Genomic DNA, 22,294 nt, shown 5'->3' on the forward strand with positions numbered 1-22,294 from the left:
TCTGATCTGACCACATTCATACCTGGAAGCTGCCCAGTACCACCACAGTCTGATCTGACCACATTCATACCTGGAAGCTGCCCAGTACCACCACAGTCTGATCTGACCACATTCATACCTGGAAGCTGCCCAGTACCACCACAGTCTGATCTGCTGCCACTGAGTAGATAAAGTAAACATCAGCCAACATGTCACAAAAGACACTGCAGAGCCAAATGATGTGTTGCATTCAGGTCCTGTGGGATTCATAGCTACAACAATAACTGATGTGAATAAGTTGTTTAGCCTGAATGTATTTAACATTAAAATACCCATTTTACAAAAAAGTTATAGATTAATTTGTCTTCCATGTTCTGTGTTTGAATTAATGTAAACAATATCATGTTTAATTTAGTTACAGGACAACTCAGTCATTTAGTAAACTGGGGAGCTGTCTCCAGACCCTCTGATTCTAAGAAGAGTTTACCTCCTAAAAGTTGAAGTCAGCAGAGTTTTTAAATGAGAAATGAGCTCTGTTGTAAACAAGTGTTGCTCGTTCCTTATGCATACTTTTTCTTTTACTTTAGTACAAACTGCAGCTGCTCATACAAAGTACGTGCTGTAGCCTGCAGTACAGTCTGCAGAAATTCGGAAATCAAACTCTGTGATAACATCCCAGCTTGAACTTTGAGCCTCTTGCTCAGATATGCTACACAGAGGATTGTGGGTCAGAAAAGCATGCTGGCTTGCATACTGCAAAATGCAACCAGGTGCATTAGGACATATTTTAGGCGTACTGCATTTGATAGACTATGTATTGGTACATGTTAAATATTTCCCTGTCATCGGTAGTATGGGCATTGCAACACACCCAGTATCTCTCTCAAGCGCTCCTCTTCCAGGAATGAACAAAGCTTGATAACTCCTCCCTCCTCTACCTGCTGTCACACGCAGCCAGCTCCACTCTGTGCTCATATTTCCTTGTTCCCTCCCCTCCAGAGCCTCAGTTTGCATATGGGTGTAACCAACATGCTGGGGGAAGTACTAGAGATGTTCCGATACCGATACCAGTATCGGTATCGGCTCCGATACTGCCTAAAACGCTGGTATCGGTATCGGGAAGTACTGGAGTTTATGCACCGATCCGATACCACGTAATGAAGCCCTAAAGAAAATCTACGTTAAAGTAGTTTATTTATGTTCTTTTTCATTATAACTATAAAAGAAAGTTCTGGGGCATTCCTTGTTTGCGTTTGTTCATGTTTCACAAAGCGTTTAACCTGAGCCAGACCGACAACAAAGAAAGAAATCATATCACATCCATACAGAGATAGTAGTATACAGATGTTAAAACATAATGAAATATATGACACGCTGGTATCGGATCGGTACTCGGTATCGGCCGATACGCAAGTTCAGGTATCGGAATCGGTATCGGGAAGCAAAAAAGTGGTATCGGACCATCTCTAGGAAGTACAACAGCGTATCACTGCTGTGTTTACATCAGAGCTCAGACTACTTTCACTTCTCAGGAACGGAGACTCAGACGGTCATTGTCACTGAGCGAGAGGTGAAATGGCGCAGAAAAGAGTTAAGCTGGACCGGGAAGCCTTCTCTTGTTCCATCTGTCTGAATCTACTGAAGGATCCGGTGACTACTCCCTGTGGACACAGCTACTGCATGAACTGTATTAAAAGCCACTGGGATGAAGAGGATCGTAAGAACAGCCACAGCTGTCCTCAGTGCAGGAAGACGTTCACACTGAGGCCTGTCCTGCTGAAAAACACCATGTTAGCAGATTTAGTGAAGGAGCTGAAGAAGACTAGACTCCAAGCTGCTCCTGCTGATCACTGCTATGCTGGAGCTGAAGATGTGGCCTGTGATGTCTGCACCGGGAGAAAACTCAAAGCACACAAGTCCTGTCTGCAATGTCTGGCTTCTTTCTGTGATAAACACCTTCAGCCTCATTTAGAATCAGAGACATTCAAGAAACACAAGCTGGTGGAGCCGTCCAAAAGCTCCAGGAGAACGTCTGCCTCGTCATGATGAGGTGATGAAGATGTTCTGCCGTACTGATCAGCAGCTTATCTGTTATCTCTGCTCTGTGGATGAACATAAAGGCCACGACACAGTCTCAGCGCAGCAGCAGAGAGAGCCGAGGCAGAGAGAGCTTCGAGGGGAGTCGAAAAAACATCCAGCAGAGAATCCAGGACAGAAAGAAAGATGTGAAGCTGCTTCAACAGCAGGCGGAGGCCATCGATCGCTCTGCTGATAAAGCAGTGAAGGACAGCGAAGATCTTCACTAAGCTGATCCGTCTCCTGGAGAAAAGAAGCTCTGATGTGAAGCAGCAGGTCAGATCCCAGCAGAAAAGTGAAGTGAGTCGAGTCAAAGAGCTTCAGGAGAAGCTGGAGCAGGAGATCACTGAGCTGAAGAGGAAAGGGCGCTGAGCTGAAGAAGCTCTCACACACAGAGGATCACAACCAGTTTCTACACAACTACCCCTCACTGTCACCACTCAGCCAATCAGCATCCAGCATCCATATCCGTCCTCTGAGCTGCTTTGAGGAAGTGACAGCAGCCGTGTCAGAAGTCAGAGATAAACTACAGGCACGTCCGAGAGAGAAGAGGGACAAACGTCTCACTGACAGGGACTGAAGTGGACGTTTTACTGCAACAACCAGAGCCCAAGACCAGAGCTGGATTCTTAAAATATTCACATGCAATCACACTGGATCCAAACACAGCAAGCCACGGCTGTTATTATCTGAGGGGAACAGGAAAGCAACATTCATGTTGCAACATCAGCCTTATTCGGTAATGAGACAACAGTCTTATTCTAGCCATCCAGACATATTCACTGAGTGGTGGCAGGTCCTGAGTAGAGAGAGTCTGACTGGACGTTGTTACTGGGAGGTGGAGAGGAGAGGGAGAGGAGTTGTAGCAGTCGCATACAAGAATATCAGCAGAGCAGGGAGGTCGGATGAATGCGCAGTTTGGACGAAATGATAAATCTTAGGCGTTACATTATAACAACAACGGTTATACATTTTGTTACAACAAAGTCCGAACTCCCATCTCATGTCCTGTGTCCTCCAGAGTAGGAGTGTACCTGGATCACAGTGCAGGTATTCTGTCCTTCTACAGCGTCTCTGAAACCATGCCTCTCCAAGCAGTCCAGACCACATTCACTCAGCCGCTCTATGCTGGACTTTGGTTTGATTATTGGTCTCCTGGAGACTCTGCTGAGTTGTGTAAACTGAAATAGACAGAAGTCATTTAAGGGTTAAATTCTGTGTTTTAACTCTTTGACTTATTTAGTCTCCATGTTTGTTGCTGAGAGCTGATAGTTGTGGGGTTTCTTCACTGCACAGTGATCAGTAGAGGTGTTAAGTTGGATTTCTGTGTGTTTGCTTCACTGAAGATAATATCCTGCTGCACGTCCACATACCATCAGGCCCGCAACGTTTCTTTTTTCTTTCTCTTGCCGTGTGTGTGTGTCTGTGTGTGTGGGTGGGTAGGTGTATGTTAACACAGTGGTTTAATAGGGTGCGAGTAAGTTTTGCATTGAAACTGCTGTAAGGAGTAATCATTTTGTGTAGCTGGAGTGTTTTAAGTGGAAACTGATAGAGAAACTGGTAAAGGGGTAGCTAGTTGTGTTATATATTTGAAGAAATATTGCAGTTAGCAAATTTGAAGGGTGTGATTTGTGTTATGTTTTTTTGTTATTCAATCTAACGGCTAAATGTTATTTATACATTTAAGTTACTGTATGCAGTAAAGAGTCCCTTTTTTTAAAGAGTTGTCTGGGGTCAGTTATTCCAATACAGCACACTAGATTTGCTTAAATTAAACTAACATGAACAAAGTATTTTCTTCCTGTCTTCATTCCAGGGTTTCATACAAAGCTGACGGAGAAAATGTGAAACTGATATGAGAGTATAACTGAGGCACTTTTCCTCCTAAAACACGACAAAGTACAGTGTTCATGTTTAGAGTCAGTCAGTCTCTGTCCTTCAACTTTCCTCACTAAAACTGCTCCGTCACAGAGAAATGAGCAGAGTTTTCTACCACTTATTGCTTTTTACAGCCAACAATTCCTCTCTGCACTGAGTCAATAAATATTACACAGACCTAAAAGTGGCAGGTTTGAACAAACATCCCAACTCAGACACCATAAAGCAGGGGTCTTCAACGATTTTTAAGCCACAGACCCAGGGGCGGAGCTTCATCACGTGGCCCTCTGCTACCAAGTCATTTTAAAATTAAAACGTTTAAAAAGAAAAAGGTAAAATATCTGATGAATGCACGTTACAATGTGTCACTTGTTGAGCCAAGTAAGCCTATAAGTCAAATAAAACACAAAGAAAAGCCACATGTTTTGACAAGTCTGTACTGACGAACAAAGAAAGCAGTTTGCCACTCAAGTAACAATATTCCAGCACCACGGACAGCGACAGCTGATGGACAGCGATGGTGCTGAACAGGCCATGTGAGCTCAATCAGTGCCACACTACATAATTGACATGGCACTATTATATGTTTGATAAGAAGAGCTGGATTCTCACAATGTGAGCTCATATGCAGTAATTAGCTTCTTTCAGCTAATAATCTGCAATGTGTCACTTTGGGCCCCGTTCTCGTCAAGTGACGCAAGATCGGCGGCATTTGAGGGGCCCCTAATTGACACGGGGCCCTGGGGCGGCTGAACCCAAGCACCCACGCTCTCTCCACTACTGCACAGACCCCTTAGCTGTAAGAGAGACTGAGCAGGGACCCCCTACTAAATATATTGGATAACATGAAGTTGAAAATTACTGGGCCCACAAGAATGTGTAGGGCGGCCTGAAGACTTTATACATCTTTTTTTGTGCATAGAATCCTAAGCTATTTAAATAGCTTGATAATTGTAATAATTGGCATGATTTTATATGTATCTGTGGGTGGCTAGGGACTACCTTACCTATAAGTAAGCCTATAATAAGAAGGGATTTATATTTGCTAATAATATGTTGGATTCATTTTAGGACTTTCAAATTTTTGAAAAAAACTTACAACACTAATTTGAAGGCCCCTCTGCATTGACTCTGAGGACCCCCTAGGGGTCCCGGACCCCCTTTTGAAAATCCCTGCCATAAAATGTTCATTATTAATTATTCAACTCTCCAAAACTCGGGCAAAGTCAGTTTTAACAAAGTCAAAGAAACTGCACGTCCTCAAAGCTTTTTATGAATGCTAGCACACGGTTTTATTACTAACATGTCTTATCATTCAACAAACGTTTGAAAATGTTACTAATAAACAATAAGTTTTAAGAATTTTAAGATCTTGTTGTAATTCATCCCATTCTGTCACTTACAGCCTATTTTGTTCTTTTTAAAATTGTCTCGGCTGCTTACTAGTGTTATTTAGTGGAGAGGTATTTTTATGGTAATTTACATTTAAGCCTATGTGGGTGTTTTTTTAATTTAACCTTTATTTATCCAGGTAAGTCGATTGAGAACAAATTCGCATTTGCAACAACGACCTGTCACATTCACACAGTTACCTGGAAGCTGCCCAGTACAACCACAGTCTGATCTGACCACATTCATACTGGAAGCTGCCCAGTACAACCACAGTCTGATCTGACCACATTCAGACCTGGAAGCTGCCCAGTACCACCACAGTCTGATCTGATCACATTCAGACCTGGAAGCTGCCCAGTACAACCACAGTCTGATCTGATCACATTCAGACCTGGAAGCTGCCCAGTACAACCACAGTCTGATCTGACCACATTCAGACCTGGAAGCTGCCCAGTACCACCACAGTCTGATCTGATCACATTCAGACCTGGAAGCTGCCCGATACAACCCCAGTCTGATCTGCTGCCACTGAGCAGCTCCACTGGAGCAGTTGGGAGTTAAGCACCTTGCTCTCGGCACCTCAGTGGTGGTAATGAAGAGAAAACCAAGCTGCTCTTTAACTTACCCCACCCGGATTTTATCCTGCCGATCTGGGGATTGAACTGGCGACCTCCCGGTCACAAGCTTGCTTCTTTAAACTTAAGGCCACCACTGCCCCAGTAATGTGTGTGTGTGTGTGTGTGTGTAAAATTGTGAATAATGGCCCTGATGGCCCGTCATAAACATCTGCCAACATGTCACAAAAGACACTGCAGAGCCAAATGATGTGTTGCATTCAGGTCCTGTGGGATTCATAGCTACAACAAGTAACTGATTTGAATAAGTTGTTTAGCCTGAATGTATTTAACATTAAAATACCGATTTTACAAAAAAAGCAGTTATAGATGAATTTGTCTTCCATGTTCTGTGTTTGAATTAATGTAAACAATATCATGTTTAATTTAATTTAGTTAAAGAACAACTCAGTCATTTAGTAAACTGGGGAGCTGTCTCCAGACCCTCTGATTCTAAGAAGAGTTTACCTCCTAAAAGTTGAAGTCAGCAGAGTTTTTAAATGAGAAATGAGCTCTGTTGTAAACAAGTGTTTCTGCATTCCTTATCGCATACTTTTTCTTTTTACTTTAGTACAAACTGCAGCTGCTCTTACAAAGTACGTACTGTAGCCTGCAGTACAGTCTGCAGAAAGTCGGGACATCAAACTCTGTGATAACATCCCAGCTTGAACTTTGAGCCTCTTGCTCAGATATGCTACACAGAGGATTGTGGGTCAGAAAAGCATGCCGGCTTGCATACTGCAAAATGCAATCAGGTGCATTAGGACATATTTTAGGCGTACTGCATTTGATAGACTATGTATTGGTACATATTAAATCTTTCCCTGTCATCGGTAGTATGGGCATTGCAACACACCCAGTATCTCTCTCAAAGCGCTCCTCTTACAGGAATGAACAAAGCCTGATAACTCCTCCCTCCTCTACCTGCTGTCACACGCAGCCAGCTCCACTCTGTGCTCATATTTCCTTGTTCCCTCCCCTCCAGAGCCTCAGTTTGCATATGGGTGTAACCAACATGCTGGGGGAAGTACAACAGCGCATCACTGCTGTGTTTACATCAGAGCTCAGACTAGTTTCACTTCTCAGGAACGGAGACTCAGACGGTCGTTGTCACTGAGCGAGAGGTGAAATGGCGCAGAAAAGAGTTAAGCTGGACCGGGAAGCCTTCTCTTGTTCCATCTGTCTGAATCTACTGAAGGATCCGGTGACTACTCCCTGTGGACACAACTACTGCATGAACTGTATTAAAAGCCACTGGGATGAAGAGGATCGTAAGAACAGCCACAGCTGTCCTCAGTGCAGGAAGACGTTCACACTGAGGCCTGTCCTGCTGAAAAACACCATGTTAGCAGATTTAGTGAAGGAGCTGAAGAAGACTAGACTCCAAGCTGCTCCTGCTGATCCCTGCTATGCTGGAGCTGAAGATGTGGCCTGTGATGTCTGCACCGGGAGAAAACTCAAAGCACACAAGTCCTGTCTGCAATGTCTGGCTTCTTTCTGTGAGAAACACCTTCAGCCTCATTTAGAATCAGAGACATTCAAGAAACACAAGTTGGTGGAGCCGTCCAAGAAGCTCCAGGAGGACGTCTGCTCTCGTCATGATGAGGTGATGAAGATGTTCTGCCGTACTGATCAGCAGCTTATCTGTTATCTCTGCTCTGTGGATGAACATAAAGGCCACGACACAGTCTCAGCTGCAGCAGAGAGAGCTGAGAGGCAGAAAGAGCTTGACGGGAGTCGAAAAAACATCCAGCAGAGAATCCAGGACAGAAAGAAAGATGTGAAGCTGCTTCAACAGCAGGGGGAGGCCATCAATCGCTCTGCTGATAAAGCAGTGAAGGACAGCGAGAAGATCTTCAGTGACCTGATCCGTCTCCTGGAGAAAAGAAGCTCTGATGTGAAGCAGCAGGTCAGATCCCAGCAGAAAAGTGAAGAGAGTCTAGTCAAAGATCTTCAGGAGAAGCTGGAGCAGGAGATCACTGAGCTGAAGAGGAAAGACGCTGAGCTGAAGAAGCTCTCACACACAGAGGATCACAACCAGTTTCTACACAACTACCCCTCACTGTCACCACTCAGCCAATCAGCATCCAGCATCCATATCCTTCCTCTGAGCTGCTTTGAGGACGTGACAGCGGCCGTGTCAGAAGTCAGAGATAAACTACAGGACGTCCTGAGAGAGAAGTGGACAAACGTCTCACTGACAGGGACTGAAGTGGACGTTTTACTGCCACAACCAGAGCCCAAGACCAGAGCTGGATTCTTAAAATATTCATGTGAAATCACACTGGATCCAAACACAGCAAACACACAGCTGTTATTATCTGAGGGGAACATGAAAGCAACATTAATGAGTCAACAACAGTCTTATTCTAGTCACCCAGACAGATTCACTAACATGTGGCAGGTCCAGAGTAGAGAGAGTCTGACTGGACGTTGTTACTGGGAGGTGAAGAGGAGAGGAGGAGTTTATGTAGCAGTTGCATACAAGAATATCAGCAGAGCAGGGAGGTTGGATGAATGTGGATTTGGACGAAATGATAAATCTTGGGCATTATATTATAACAACAACGGTTATACATTTTGGTCCAACGATGTCCAAACTCCAGTCTCAGGTCCTGAGTCCTCCAGAGTAGGAGTGTACCTGGATCACAGTGCAGGTATTCTGTCCTTCTACAGCGTCTCTGAAACCATGACTCTCCTCCACAGAGTCCAGACCACATTCACTCAGCCGCTCTATGCTGGACTCTGGTTTGATTATTGGTCTCCTGGAGACTCTGCTGAGTTGTGTAAACTGAAATAGACAGAAGTCATTTAAGGGTTAAATTCAGTGTTTTAACTCTTTGACTTATTTAGTCTCCATGTTTGTTGCTGAGAGCTGATTGTTGTGATTTCTTCACTACACAGAGATCAGCTGTCAATCAAACATTATGGGATGTCCTTTAACATCTTTTAGTTTAGTTTAAAGATTAGTTTTTGTGCACGGACCGATGTGTTGTTTAAATGATATAGAAAATTTGTTCCATTTGGTTTTCTACTGTCCTTTTTATTTAGAACAGCGTGATGCTTTGTTTTAGTCAGATTAAAACAGATATTGATGTTGGAAATATGGACGATGCTTAAAGACTGAGACGGCTGTTCACGTGTTATCTTGAGAAAGCCTGAGAGAAGAGAAATAAAGCTCTTTACCGAGATGATCTGTAGATATTAGTTGTTGTTTGTTATTCATGTATTTCTCCACGTTGTGTATCTGCGGGACAGGAAGATGTCTGTTGAATAGCGGTGTCTTGTAATCCCGTGTGGGACGTTAGCTTCTTGTCTCATCTGGGGTCTGATAAACAGTAAATTAAACTAACATGAACAAAGTATTTTCTTCCTGTCTTCATTCCAGGGTTTCATACAAAGCTGACGGAGAAAATGTGAAACTGATATGAGAGTATAACTGAGGCCCTTTTCCTCCTGAAACACCACAAAGTACAGTGTTCATGTTTACAGTCAGTCAGTCTCGGTCCTCTCAACTTTTATCACTAAAACTGCTCCGTCACAGAGAAATGAGCAGAGTTTTCTATCACTTGTTGCTTTTTAAAGCCAACATTTCCTCTCTGCACTGAGTCAATAAATATTACACAGACCTAAAAGTTGCAGGTTTGAACAAACATCCCAACTCAGACACCATAAAGCAGGGGTCTTCAACGATTTTTAAGCCACGGACCCCTTAGCTGAAAGAGAGACCCCTTACTAAATATATTGGATAACATGAAGTTGCAAATTACTGGTCCCACAAGTATGTGTAGGGCGGCCTGAAGCCTTTATACATCTTTTTTTTTGTGTGCATAGAAAACTAAGCTATTAAAATAGCTTAATAATTGTAATAATTGGCATGATTTTATATGTACAGTCATGTGAAAAAATTAGGACACCCATGCTAAAGTTGACTAAAAAGAGGAATAAAAAAATCATCTTTTTGAAATTGATCTTAATGCCTTATTAAAAATTTAGAAAAATCCAAACTTTAAGGACACCAATTTTGTTTGTGAATGAATAATGTATCGTAAATAAATAAATGTTCTCCCTTAAAATACAGGGAGCATAAGTAAGTACACCCCTATGTTAAATGCCCATAGAGGCAGGCAGATGGTTATTTTAAAGGCCAGTTATTTCATGGCTCCAGGATACTATGCATCCTGATAAAGTTCCCTTGGTCTTTGGAATTAAAATAGCCCCTCCCCCCCACATCACATACCTTCCCCATACCCCCCCATCATCACATACCCTTCACCATACCTAGAGTGTTATGTGGGCAGCTGTTCACCCCGTTCTGTGTGCCTCTCGCCCCTTGTTTTGTCCCCACTGTGTCAGTGGTATGTGTATGTGTGTTTGTCCCCACTGTGTCTTGGGTGTCTGTATGGGTGTTTGACTACTCTCCTGGAAGTAGGTGTAGGGGAGTGGCTGGGAATCTACCTCTCTGCGCAGCTGCTGGCAATCCCACTGATACTTACCTGTACAGCTGCTTCTAATTCCACTCAGCAAACCTGCAGTATATATTTTCCTGGGCTTGGCTCTCCTCGGCGCCAGATCGTTAAAATCAGTCAGCTAGTTTTTGTCTTTGAGTTGTTACTTTGTGTTTTCTGCTAACGTCCTTTTGTTTGTTCCTGCTCAGACCTACACTGCGAGACCTGCTGCCGTGGTGTGCCTTGCTGCCAGCTCAATCCACTCCTTCACTCCAACCATCTCGTTTGGATTACTGCATGACAGTTGTGGACATTCCTCTGCCTGCCTGCCTCAGCCTCTATCCAGCCTAGAGCCGACCTACCCTGCGTTTGCTTTCCTTGGACACCCAAAGAACTGAATATTCATTAAAAATAATTTTTGTTAATCATACTCCTAGTCCGTGTTTGTTTCTCTGTTTGCTGGGTCAGAACTATAGCCTAACATAGAGATTATTATGGTTTTATTTCGGTTAGCCTAATAGCTGGTTTGATTTGCATTGAGAGATGATTTTATGGAAAGTACCCCATGCCAATCTCTAGGTATGGAAAAAATATGAACGGTAGTGAACGGGGAGAGAAATTATTTTTTGATCCCGTTTGAATTGAGCCATGGATTACAAATATGATGTTCGTCAGTTTAAAAGAATTTTTCAGCCGAAGATAAGTGAACTACATCTCTCAGTAAAGATCAATTAACACAAATTGTCAGTTAATGAGTCTAGTTTATTCTAAATATCACTGCATTGTATGCACAATTTATCAAAATAAAAGTTAATATCGAAATCATAATTTTGGCACCAACAATTAAGAAATTAAAATGATTATAGTGAGATTTAGATTTAAGATCTGTACTAAACAAAGATGTTTTCTGTAGTACACGATGTGTAGGCCGGGACGTCTATGCAGCATCACAATACTTTATCAGAATGGTGTGACACATATTTTGCCATTAACAAATATTGCACCCCCTCGATTTGGATATTGCACTAGTCCATATTGCGATTTCGATACAATTGCGATAAATTCTGCAGCCCTAGCGCTAGTGTAACAGGGTTTATATATTATGCCATTTAATTGCCATTATTGTTATTTCACATCAATATTTACACATTTATTGGCTCAAGGGCGCTCGCTCTCTACAGATCGAGTTGAATGCCACTGGCTGTTGTTTATTCATTACCAGTTATGAGAGACGGGCCCGAGGTGAGCTGCCGAGTGCAGCGCGGTCCGTATATTCATTGTATGAACATATGTGCACTGTGTGATTAATGGAAATAATAATTAAAGCTGCAAGCAGCGTTGGACAGGCCCTTGCGCCTCTGCGCGCATCGGGTTTACAGGCAGACGCCACTCCTTGTGACCGTGCATTTGCGCGGCACTCATACACCACAAATCATCACCAATGAAAAGGGAACTCCCTGCTGAGTTCAATGATACCGCACACAAGACTCTATGTCATACAGCTCATTAGCTGTGAAAGGGGGCGTGGCTTAAGCATAGGGGGTGGGCCAAACCATGACCAATGACAAACGAACTCTCTGCTGAGTTCAATGATACCTCACACAAGACTCTACCTTAATGTTTCATGTAAATTGGATGATGTTTGTCACATAAGGCTGATTTCCTGTTGCCAGCGGGGGGCGCTATGACCAATAGTCAATATTGGCCTTTACATATCCTCAGGCCTGGACTCTTGTTGATTCTGTGAAATTTCAAGCAGATATGACAATGTGCACTGTAGTTACAGCCACTTTCTCGTTCATCGCTAAACACTCAAAATGGCCGCCATGCCACGCCCACACCGTTTGACGAAAAGTTTTTCTTTCAATAACTTTTCATCTTTAAGGTGTTGAGATGAAACAGACCAAATTTGAAGTCTATTGGATGAAATCTCTAGGAGGAGATCGTTAAAGTGAACCATCACCTTATCGTGGTGGAGAGGTTTGTGTGTCCCTATGAACCTGAGGGCTGTGTTGTCTGGAGCTTTGTGCTCCTGGTAGGGTCTCCCAAGGCAAAGTGGTCTCAGGTGAGGGGCCAGACAAAAAATGGTTCATAAACACCTATGAGTGACCGAGGAAGAGATAGTGTGACCCTGCCCGGAGGAAGCCCGGGGCCCCAGTCTGGAGCCAGGTCCAGATGGAGGGCTCGTCAGCGAGCGTCTGGTGGCCGGGTTTGCCACAGAGCCCGGCCGGGCATAGCCCGAAAAAGCTACGTGGCACCTATCTCTCCATCCCATGGGCCCACCACCTGTGGGAGGAACCGCTGGGGTCGGGTGCGCTGCCACACGGGTGGCAGTGAAGGTCAGGGTCCATATGACCCATACGACTTCATCTTTATTGTATTTTTAATAATAATGTAAATCTGTATTTTTATTTGTGACCAAAAGCCCTACTAGGGACAAGTGTCGAGAATTAGCTTCGGCTAAAAACACTATGATACATCAGATGACTGCTGAAGTTTATCTATGTTTTTTTATATCTGTCCCTATCTAAATAAACCTTAAAAAAATAAATTAAAAAAAATATATATACATATATATATATATGAAAATGTATATTCAAATATAATAGACCGTGAGAGATAGATAGATAGATATATAGATAGATAGCGAGAGAGAGAGAAGAAAGTACTAATGTTACACGAGTAGTGATGTCTCCCGTTGTATTGGTTTGCCTCTTATGGACATAATGCATAGAAATAGATATTTGAATATATTCAAACCTCTGTGGTATTTTAAAACTAATATTCAAGTTTTAGGAGCCCTCGTGAGTGCAGTTACCATCTTTGTGTCCTTGTCCTGCAGGATGAGGATGCTCTCTCCCACGGTGTCGATGCCGGCCCGGCCGGCCCGGCCCACCATCTGCTTGTACTGGCTCCTCTTCAGGAAGTCTGTGGCCACGTACGGCGAGCGCAGTATCACTCTGATGGGAGGGACAGGGGGACATCAGGGTCAAACCCCAAAATACATTCAATAAGACATTGGGCCCTATCCTGCACCTGGTGCAACGAGCACACCCTGAAAAACCAAGACACAAAACCATGTTCACACCCTGGAAAACCAAGACACAAAACTATGTCCACACCCTGAAACACCAAGACACAAAACCATGTTCACACCCTGAAACACCAAGACACAAAACCATGTCCACACCCTGAAACAACAAGACACAAAACCATGTCCACACCCTGAAACAACAAAACACCAAACCATGTCCACACCCTGAAAAACCAAGACACAAAACCATGTTCACACCCTGGAAAACCAAGACACAAAACCATGTCCACACCCTGAAACACCAAGACACAAAACCATGTCCACACCCTGAAACAACAAGACACAAAACCATGTCCACACCCTGGAAAACCAAGACACAAAACCATGTCCACACCCTGAAACACCAAGACACAAAACCATGTTCACACCCTGAAACACCATGACACCAAACCATGTCCACACCCTGAAACACCAAGACACAAAACCATGTTCACACCCTGGAAAACCAAGACACAAAACCATGTTCACACCCTGGAAAACCAAGACACAAAACCATGTCCACACCCTGAAACACCAAGACACAAAACCATGTCCACACCCTGGAAAACCAAGACACAAAACCATGTCCACACCCTGAAACAACAAGACACAAAACCATGTCCACACCCTGAAACACCAAGACACCAAACCATGTCCACACCCTGAAACACCAAGACACCAAACCATGTCCACACCCTGAAACACCATGACACAAAACCATGTCCACACCCTGAAACACCAAGACACAAAACCATGTCCACACCCCTGAAAACCAAGACACAAAACCATGTCCACACCCTGAAACAACAAGACACCAAACCATGTCCACACCCGAAAACCAAGACACAAAACCATGTCCACACCCTGAAAAACCAAGACACAAAACCATGTTCACACCCTGAAACACCATGACACAAAACCATGTCCACACCCTGAAACACCAAGACACCAAACCATGTTCACACCCTGAAACACCAAGACACAAAACCATGTCCACACCCTGAAACAACAAGACACCAAACCATGTTCACACCCTGAAACACCATGACACAAAACCATGTCCACACCCTGAAACACCAAGACACCAAACCATGTTCACACCCTGAAACACCAAGACACAAAACCATGTCCACACCCTGAAACACCAAGACACCAAACCATGTTCACACCCTGAAACAACAATGACACAAAACCATGTCCACACCCTGAAACAACAAGACACCAAACCATGTTCACACCCTGAAACACCAAGACACAAAACCATGTCCACACCCTGAAACAACAAGACACCAAACCATGTTCACACCCTGAAACACCATGACACAAAACCATGTCCACACCCTGAAACAACAAGACACCAAACCATGTCCACACCCTGAAACACCAAGACACAAAACCATGTTCACACCCTGAAACACCATGACACCAAACCATGTCCACACCCTGAAACACCAAGACACAAAACCATGTTCACACCCTGGAAAACCAAGACACAAAACCATGTTCACACCCTGAAAAACCAAGACACAAAACCATGTCCACACCCTGAAACACCAAGACACAAAACCATGTCCACACCCTGGAAAACCAAGACACAAAACCATGTCCACACCCTGAAACAACAAGACACAAAACCATGTCCACACCCTGAAACACCAAGACACCAAACCATGTCCACACCCTGAAACACCAAGACACCAAACCATGTCCACACCCTGAAACACCATGACACAAAACCATGTCCACACCCTGAAACACCAAGACACAAAACCATGTCCACACCCTGAAAAACCAAGACACAAAACCATGTCCACACCCTGAAACAACAAGACACCAAACCATGTCCACACCCTGAAACACCAAGACACAAAACCATGTCCACACCCTGAAAAACCAAGACACAAAACCATGTTCACACCCTGAAACACCATGACACAAAACCATGTCCACACCCTGAAACACCAAGACACCAAACCATGTTCACACCCTGAAACACCAAGACACAAAACCATGTCCACACCCTGAAACAACAAGACACCAAACCATGTTCACACCCTGAAACACCATGACACAAAACCATGTCCACACCCTGAAACACCAAGACACCAAACCATGTTCACACCCTGAAACACCAAGACACAAAACCATGTCCACACCCTGAAACAACAAGACACCAAACCATGTTCACACCCTGAAACACCATGACACAAAACCATGTCCACACCCTGAAACAACAAGACACCAAACCATGTTCACACCCTGAAACACCAAGACACAAAACCATGTCCACACCCTGAAACAACAAGACACCAAACCATGTTCACACCCTGAAACACCATGACACAAAACCATGTCCACACCCTGAAACAACAAGACACCAAACCATGTCCACACCCTGAAACACCAAGACACAAAACCATGTTCACACCCTGAAACACCATGACACCAAACCATGTCCACACCCTGAAACACCAAGACACCAAACCATGTCCACACCCTGAAACACCAAGACACAAAACCATGTCCACACCCTGAAACACCAAGACACAAAACCATGTCCACACCCTGAAACACCAAGACACAAAACCATGTCCACACCCTGAAACAAAAAGACACAAAACCATGTCCACACCCTGAAACACCGAGACACAAAACCATGTCCAAACCCTGAAACACCAAGACACCAAACCATGTCCACACCCTGAAACACCAAGACACAAAACCATGTCCACTCCCTGAAACACCAAGACACAAAACCATGTCCACTCCCTGAAACACCAAGACACAAAACCATGTCCACACCCTGAAACAACAAGACACAAAACCATGTCCACACCCTGAAACAACAAGACACAAAACCATGTCCACACCCTGAAACACCAAGACACAAAACCATGTCCACTCCCTGAAACACCAAGACACAAAACCATGTCCACTCCCTGAAACACCAAGACACAAAACCATGTCCACTCCCTGAAACACCAAGACACAAAACCATGTCCACTCCCTGAAACACCAAGACACAAAACCATGTCCACTCCCTGAAACAACAAGACACAAAACCATGTCCACTCCCTGAAACACCAAGACACAAAACCATGTCCACTCCCTGAAACAACACGACTCCTATCTTGCACCCAGCGCAGCGCAGGGCAAAGCCCGACCCAAGTGTCTTTGCTAGATTCAGATCGACGCAGTTGTCAGTTTCCCATCCAGCGCCACACATGGAAATAGACTGGCAGATCGCGGTCACACGTGCACAAGCGTGCAGGTTTCACTTTAGGCTCTCCAACATTTTATTTCTCCATTTAAAAAACAAACTATTCAGTCAGATAGGTATTGGTTGTGAAAGAAATACAGATACAATTTCAAGCATTTTATCGCAAATTTAAACACTTTTCAAACCTTGAAAACATAACATCAAAATTCAAGCATTTTCAAGGATTTCAAGCACCCGTACGAACCCTGTCTGTATGTGTGTGTGTGTGTGTGTGTGTGTGTGTGTGTGTGTGTGTGTGTGTGTGTGTGTGTGTATATGTGTGTGCGTGGCGGTGCAGTGTGTGTAAGTGTGTGTGTGTGTGTGCGTGGCGGTGCAATCTGTATGTGTGTGTGTGTATATGTGTCTGTCTGTGTGTGCGTACGTGGCGGTGCAATCTGTATGTGTGTGTGTATATATGTGTGTGTGTGTGTCTGTGTGTGTATATATGTGTGTGTGTGTGTGTGTGTGTGTGTGTGTGTGTGTGTGTGTGTGTGTGTGCGTGCGTGGCGGTGCAGTCTGACCTGCGGGCCGGTAGGTTGATTCCTGCAGCCAGGGTGGAGGTGCAGGCGAGCAGACAGAGCACGCCGCTGGAGTACGCCTCCTCCACCAGCTTCCTCTCCTCGGAGGTCAGGCCGCTGTGGTGATAGGCCAAACCGTACGGCACCGTCCTCCGCAGCACCGGACACACCGCGCCGTTACCGCTGTCCCGCAGCGCTCGCAGCAGGACGCCTTTCTCTGCCTCGCGATGACGGAGGAACTCCCTGAGAGAGACAACACAACAACACTGAGACTAAGAGAGAGAGAGAGAGAGAGAGAGAGAGAGAGAGAGAAAGAAAGAAAGAAGAACTCCCTGAGAGAGACAATACAACAACACTGAGACTAAGAGAGAGAGAGAGAAAGAAAGAAAGAACTCCCTGAAAGAGACAAAACAACAACACTGAGACTAAGAGAGAGAGAGAGAGAGAGAGAGAGAGAGGAAAGAAGAACTCCCTGAGAGAGACAAGACAACAACACTGAGACTAAGAGAGAGAGAGAGAGAGAGAGAGAGAGAGAGAGAGAGAAAAGAAGAACTCCCTGAGACAGACAAGACAACAACACTGAGACTAAGAGAGAGAGAGAGAAAGAAAGAAAGAAGAACTCCCTGAGACAGACAAGACAACAACACTAAGACTAAGAGAGAGAGAGAGAGGCAGAGGGAGAGAGAGAGAGAGAAAAGGAGAGAGAGAGAAAGATAGAAAGATAGAGCGAAAGAGAGAGAGACAAGACAAACCACTCAGACTTCAGCTGCAAAGATAAATGGATTAGTGGTCAACTACTAAATTAATCTCCAACTTTGTTCATAATTGATTAATCGGGTTTGAGTCCAACATGTGTGATGTCAGCTTGTTAAATGTGAATATTTTCTAGTTTCTTCTTCTGTGACAGTAAACTGAATCCTCCTCTTTAATATCTTGGGCATTAGACGGCGAGCGGCCGGCCGGCTGACTCACTCTTTGAGATATTTGCAGATCATCGCTGCGACGTTCTCGCAGTTCTTCTTGGTGGGGCAGAAGACCAGACACGAGTGTGTTGGGATGACTTCAGTCACCAGGGCGATGATGTGATCTGGGTCCATCTTCTGCATCGAGCTGGAGTACTGAGGGAAGACCGGTAGACATTATTAGACATTTAGGGTCCTATTTTAACGATCTGAGCTCACAACGTGAAGCGTCTGGTGCAGGTGTGTTTAGGGCGTGTCCAAATCCACTTTTGCTAGTTTGACGGCTGATAAAAGGGTCTGTGTGCCGGGCGCCTGGTTCTAACCTGAACACACCTCCCTATAAGACCAGCACGCCCAGAATGCACCTGAACACACCTCCCTGTAAGACCAGCACGCCCAGAATGCACCTGAACACACCTCCCAGTAAGACCAGCACGCCCAGAATGCACCTGAACACACCTCCCTGTAAGACCAGCACGCCCAGAATGCACCTGAACACACCTCCCTGTAAGACCAGCACGCCCAGAATGCACCTGAACACACCTCCCTGTAAGACCATCACCCCCAGAATGCACCTGAACACACCTCCCTGTAAGACCAGCACGCCCAGAATGCACCTGAACACACCTCCCTGTAAGACCAGCACGCCCAGAATGCACCTGAACACACCTCCCTGGAAGTTATTTTAAAGGTGCCCTAGCTGCCACACATATTTCATGACTTTGTGGTGATGTCTGAAGGTCTACCATGGGCTCTGTAACCTTGGTTACCTTGTTTCAAGCCATTCTAGCGTGGTATAGAAAGCCTGCAGGAAGACTCAGCTCGATTTCTGCCAGTTCCTCATTAATATTCAACAAGCTAATCTGTTTGAATCTGATTGGCCAACAGCTAGCCAATGAGAGCCTGGCTGTCAGAATCCTTTACCCCAGCCCAACTGGGCGAGCTCATGAATAGTAATGATTTCAGGCAGTATGATGTCAGACTGACCAGCTTTTGTGATTGGCCTGATTTCTCTGCTTATTTCTGTTCAGTGGCTAGAGCTGACAGAGGAGGTAGCAGTTCATTTTCACATTCACCACATAACACACACACATATGGACCTGACATATAAAAAAAATACAAGTAGAAACGGTTTTGTGTGGCAGGGCACCTTTAATTACTGGTTAAATCCCTTCTAGGGAAGGAAATTAGCAATAGCTATAAATGCTGTGATGCTGTACACTGGAGATTTGTTGCACAAATGTCTACGTCTAAGCATCTGTCCCTATTGCTCTGGTGTTTCCCCCTCTCATTCCCCTCTGCTCTGGTGTTTCCCCTCTCATTCCCCCTGCTCTGGTGTGTTTCCCCTCTCATTCCCCCTGCTCTGGCGTTTCCCCCTCTCATTCCCCCTGCTCTGGTGTTCCCCCCCTCTCATTCCCCCTGCTCTGGTGTTTCCCCCCTCTCATTCCCCCTGCTCTGGTGTTCCCCCTCTCATTCCCCCTGCTCTGGTGTTTCCCCCCTCTCATTCCCCCCTGCTCTGGCGTTTCCCCCTCTCATTCCCCCTGCTCTGGTGTTTCCCCCTCTCATTCCCCCCTGCTCTGACGTTCTCCCTCATTCTCTTTCCTGCTCTGGCATTCTCCTCCTCATTCCCCCTGCTCCTGCCGTTCCCCCTCATTCCCCCTGCTCTGGCGTCCCTCTCATTCCCCCTGCTCTGGTGTTTCCCCCTCTCATTCCCCCTGCTCTGGTGTTTCCCCCTCTCATTCCCCCTGCTCTAGTCTTTCTGTGAATACTGTCTTTACCTTAAAGTTGAGAGGACGGGAGAATCGGAAACAATCCTCTTCCTTTGGGTCCACTTCATAGATGGTGTCGTTCAGTTTAACATACTCCTTCAGCTGGACCTGAACACAACACAGTTCAGTTTAACGTACTCCTTCAGCTGGACCTGAACACAACACAGTTCAGTTTAACGTACTCCTTCAGCTGGACCTGAACACAACACAGTTCAGTTTAACGTACTACTTCAGCTGGACCTGAACACAACAGAGACCCGCTGCACAATATAGACTAGTTAGTTAGTTAGTTAGTTAGTTAGTTAGTTAGTTAGTTAGTTAGTTAGTTAGTTAGTTAGTTAGTTAGTTAGTTTAATTTGATTTCGGTGTCATGCCAAACATTTGGCCCATCCCACACGGGATTAGAAGACACCACAAACGTCTTCCGGTCGCATTTACAAATCATTCAGAGAAATACATGAATACAAATATATATATATACACTCACACACACGCAAGCACAGACACACACACACACACACGCACAAAAACACACAGACACACGCACAGACACACACAGACATAGACACACACATATGCACGCACACAGACACACACACGCACAGACAGACACACACGTATGCTCGCACACAGATGCACACACACACACACATGCACAGACACACATATGCACACAGACATAGACACACACATATGCACGCACACAGACACACACACGCACAGACAGACACACACGTATGCTCGCACACAGATGCACACACACACACACACGCACACACACATATGCACACAGACATAGACACACACATATGCACGCACACAGACACACACACGCACAGACAGACACACACGTATGCTCGCACACAGATGCACACAGACACACACGCACAGACACACATATGCACACAGACATAGACACACACATATGCACGCACACACACACACACACATGCACAGACACACATATGCACACAGACATAGACACACACATATGCACGCACACACACACACACACACGCACAGACACACATACACATGCACAGACACACATACGCACACAGACATAGACACACACGTATGCACGCACACAGACACATACACATGCACACACAGACACTCACAGACACACAGACACACACGCACAGACATACCCACAGACATACCCACAGACATACCCACACACTCACAGACACACACACACACGCACGCACAGACACTCACAGAGACACACGCACAGACACACACAGACACCCACACACACACACTCACAGACGCACACAGACATAGACACACACGCATGCACGCACACAGACACACACACTTTTTTTTCCTCTTCTCCGAGGCTTTCTCAAGATAACTTGGCTAATTTACATGTTTCACATGTGACCAGCCCTCTCAGTAGTAATGGTTTAAAGCGCTACAGCACGTTGTCAGTACATTCAGAGTATTTTAAAATCATCACTGACCGGTCTGAAGTCGTTGGTGTAATTTTCAGCCTTTAGAAAGGTCTGCAGGTCTCTGATGTTTCCCAGAGTGGCGCTCATTCCAATAATCTGAGTCGATTCTGGAAAACAGCACATTACGATCATTCTTTCAAAAGGTTTCTTAAAAAGGTATTCAATTCAGCATGTGTCAACATGGACCCCATTTTACCATGCATTGATGTGACTGATTAGTCCAGTATTGAGCAAGAACGGTGTAACCGGTAGCTGTGAACCAGGCTGTAATGTAACCCTACAGGACAGATGTTCAGCATCAGTCAGCGTCCACTAAACGTTCTGTTGTTGCCGCTGACAGACTCAGATTATTATTATATTATTATTCTAAGTGTCTGACAACATTATGGGATGGATCCCTACAGAGATAGACCTTTTAGTTAAAGAGTAAGATCCTTTTAGTTTAACATGAAACAGCCCCGAAATCACCATCACCAAACTCCACCAGACTCCATGTAAATAATCAGGACTTTTAGTGTGTATAGAGCCAGCATATCTCCACCAGACTCCATGTAAATAATCAGGACTTTTAGCGTGTATAGAGCCAGCATATCTCCACCAGACTCCATGTAAATAATCAGGACTTTTAGCGTGTATAGAGCCAGCATATCTCCACCAGACTCCATGTAAATAATCAGGACTTTTAGCGTGTATAGAGCCAGCATATCTCCACCAGACTCCATGTAAATAATCAGGACTTTTAGCATGTATAGAGCCAGCATATCTCCACCAGACTCCATGTAAATAATCAGGACTTTTAGCGTGTATAGAGCCAGCATATCTCCACCAGACTCCATGTAAATAATCAGGACTTTTAGCGTATATAGAGC

At 44.8% G+C, this 22,294-nt stretch overlaps 2 protein-coding genes across 3 annotated transcripts in view; one reads left to right on the forward strand and one right to left on the reverse strand.

Moving 5' to 3' along the window:
• The window catches only part of helq (helicase, POLQ like), a 92,644-nt gene that overhangs the window by 56,737 nt on the left and 13,613 nt on the right, over positions 1–22,294 (reverse strand). For both annotated transcript variants that reach the window (XM_039780245.1, XM_039780246.1), the window contains exons 7-11: positions 21,435–21,532; positions 19,978–20,076; positions 18,210–18,355; positions 17,241–17,480; positions 13,206–13,347 (exon numbers count right to left, since the gene is read on the reverse strand). In XM_039780245.1, coding sequence (XP_039636179.1) covers positions 13,206–13,347; positions 17,241–17,480; positions 18,210–18,355; positions 19,978–20,076; positions 21,435–21,532 — 725 coding nt within the window. The remainder of the gene's footprint in view (positions 1–13,205; positions 13,348–17,240; positions 17,481–18,209; positions 18,356–19,977; positions 20,077–21,434; positions 21,533–22,294) is intronic.
• On the forward strand, positions 6,912–9,687 carry LOC120545707 (tripartite motif-containing protein 16-like). The gene has a single exon (XM_039780257.1). It carries the CDS (start codon positions 7,069–7,071, stop codon positions 8,737–8,739), a length of 1,671 nt encoding a protein of 556 aa, XP_039636191.1. The 5' UTR covers positions 6,912–7,068; the 3' UTR covers positions 8,740–9,687.

Source organism: Perca fluviatilis, chromosome 17 (genome assembly GCF_010015445.1).
Source record: "Perca fluviatilis chromosome 17, GENO_Pfluv_1.0, whole genome shotgun sequence".
Taxonomy (NCBI): domain Eukaryota; kingdom Metazoa; phylum Chordata; class Actinopteri; order Perciformes; family Percidae; genus Perca; species Perca fluviatilis.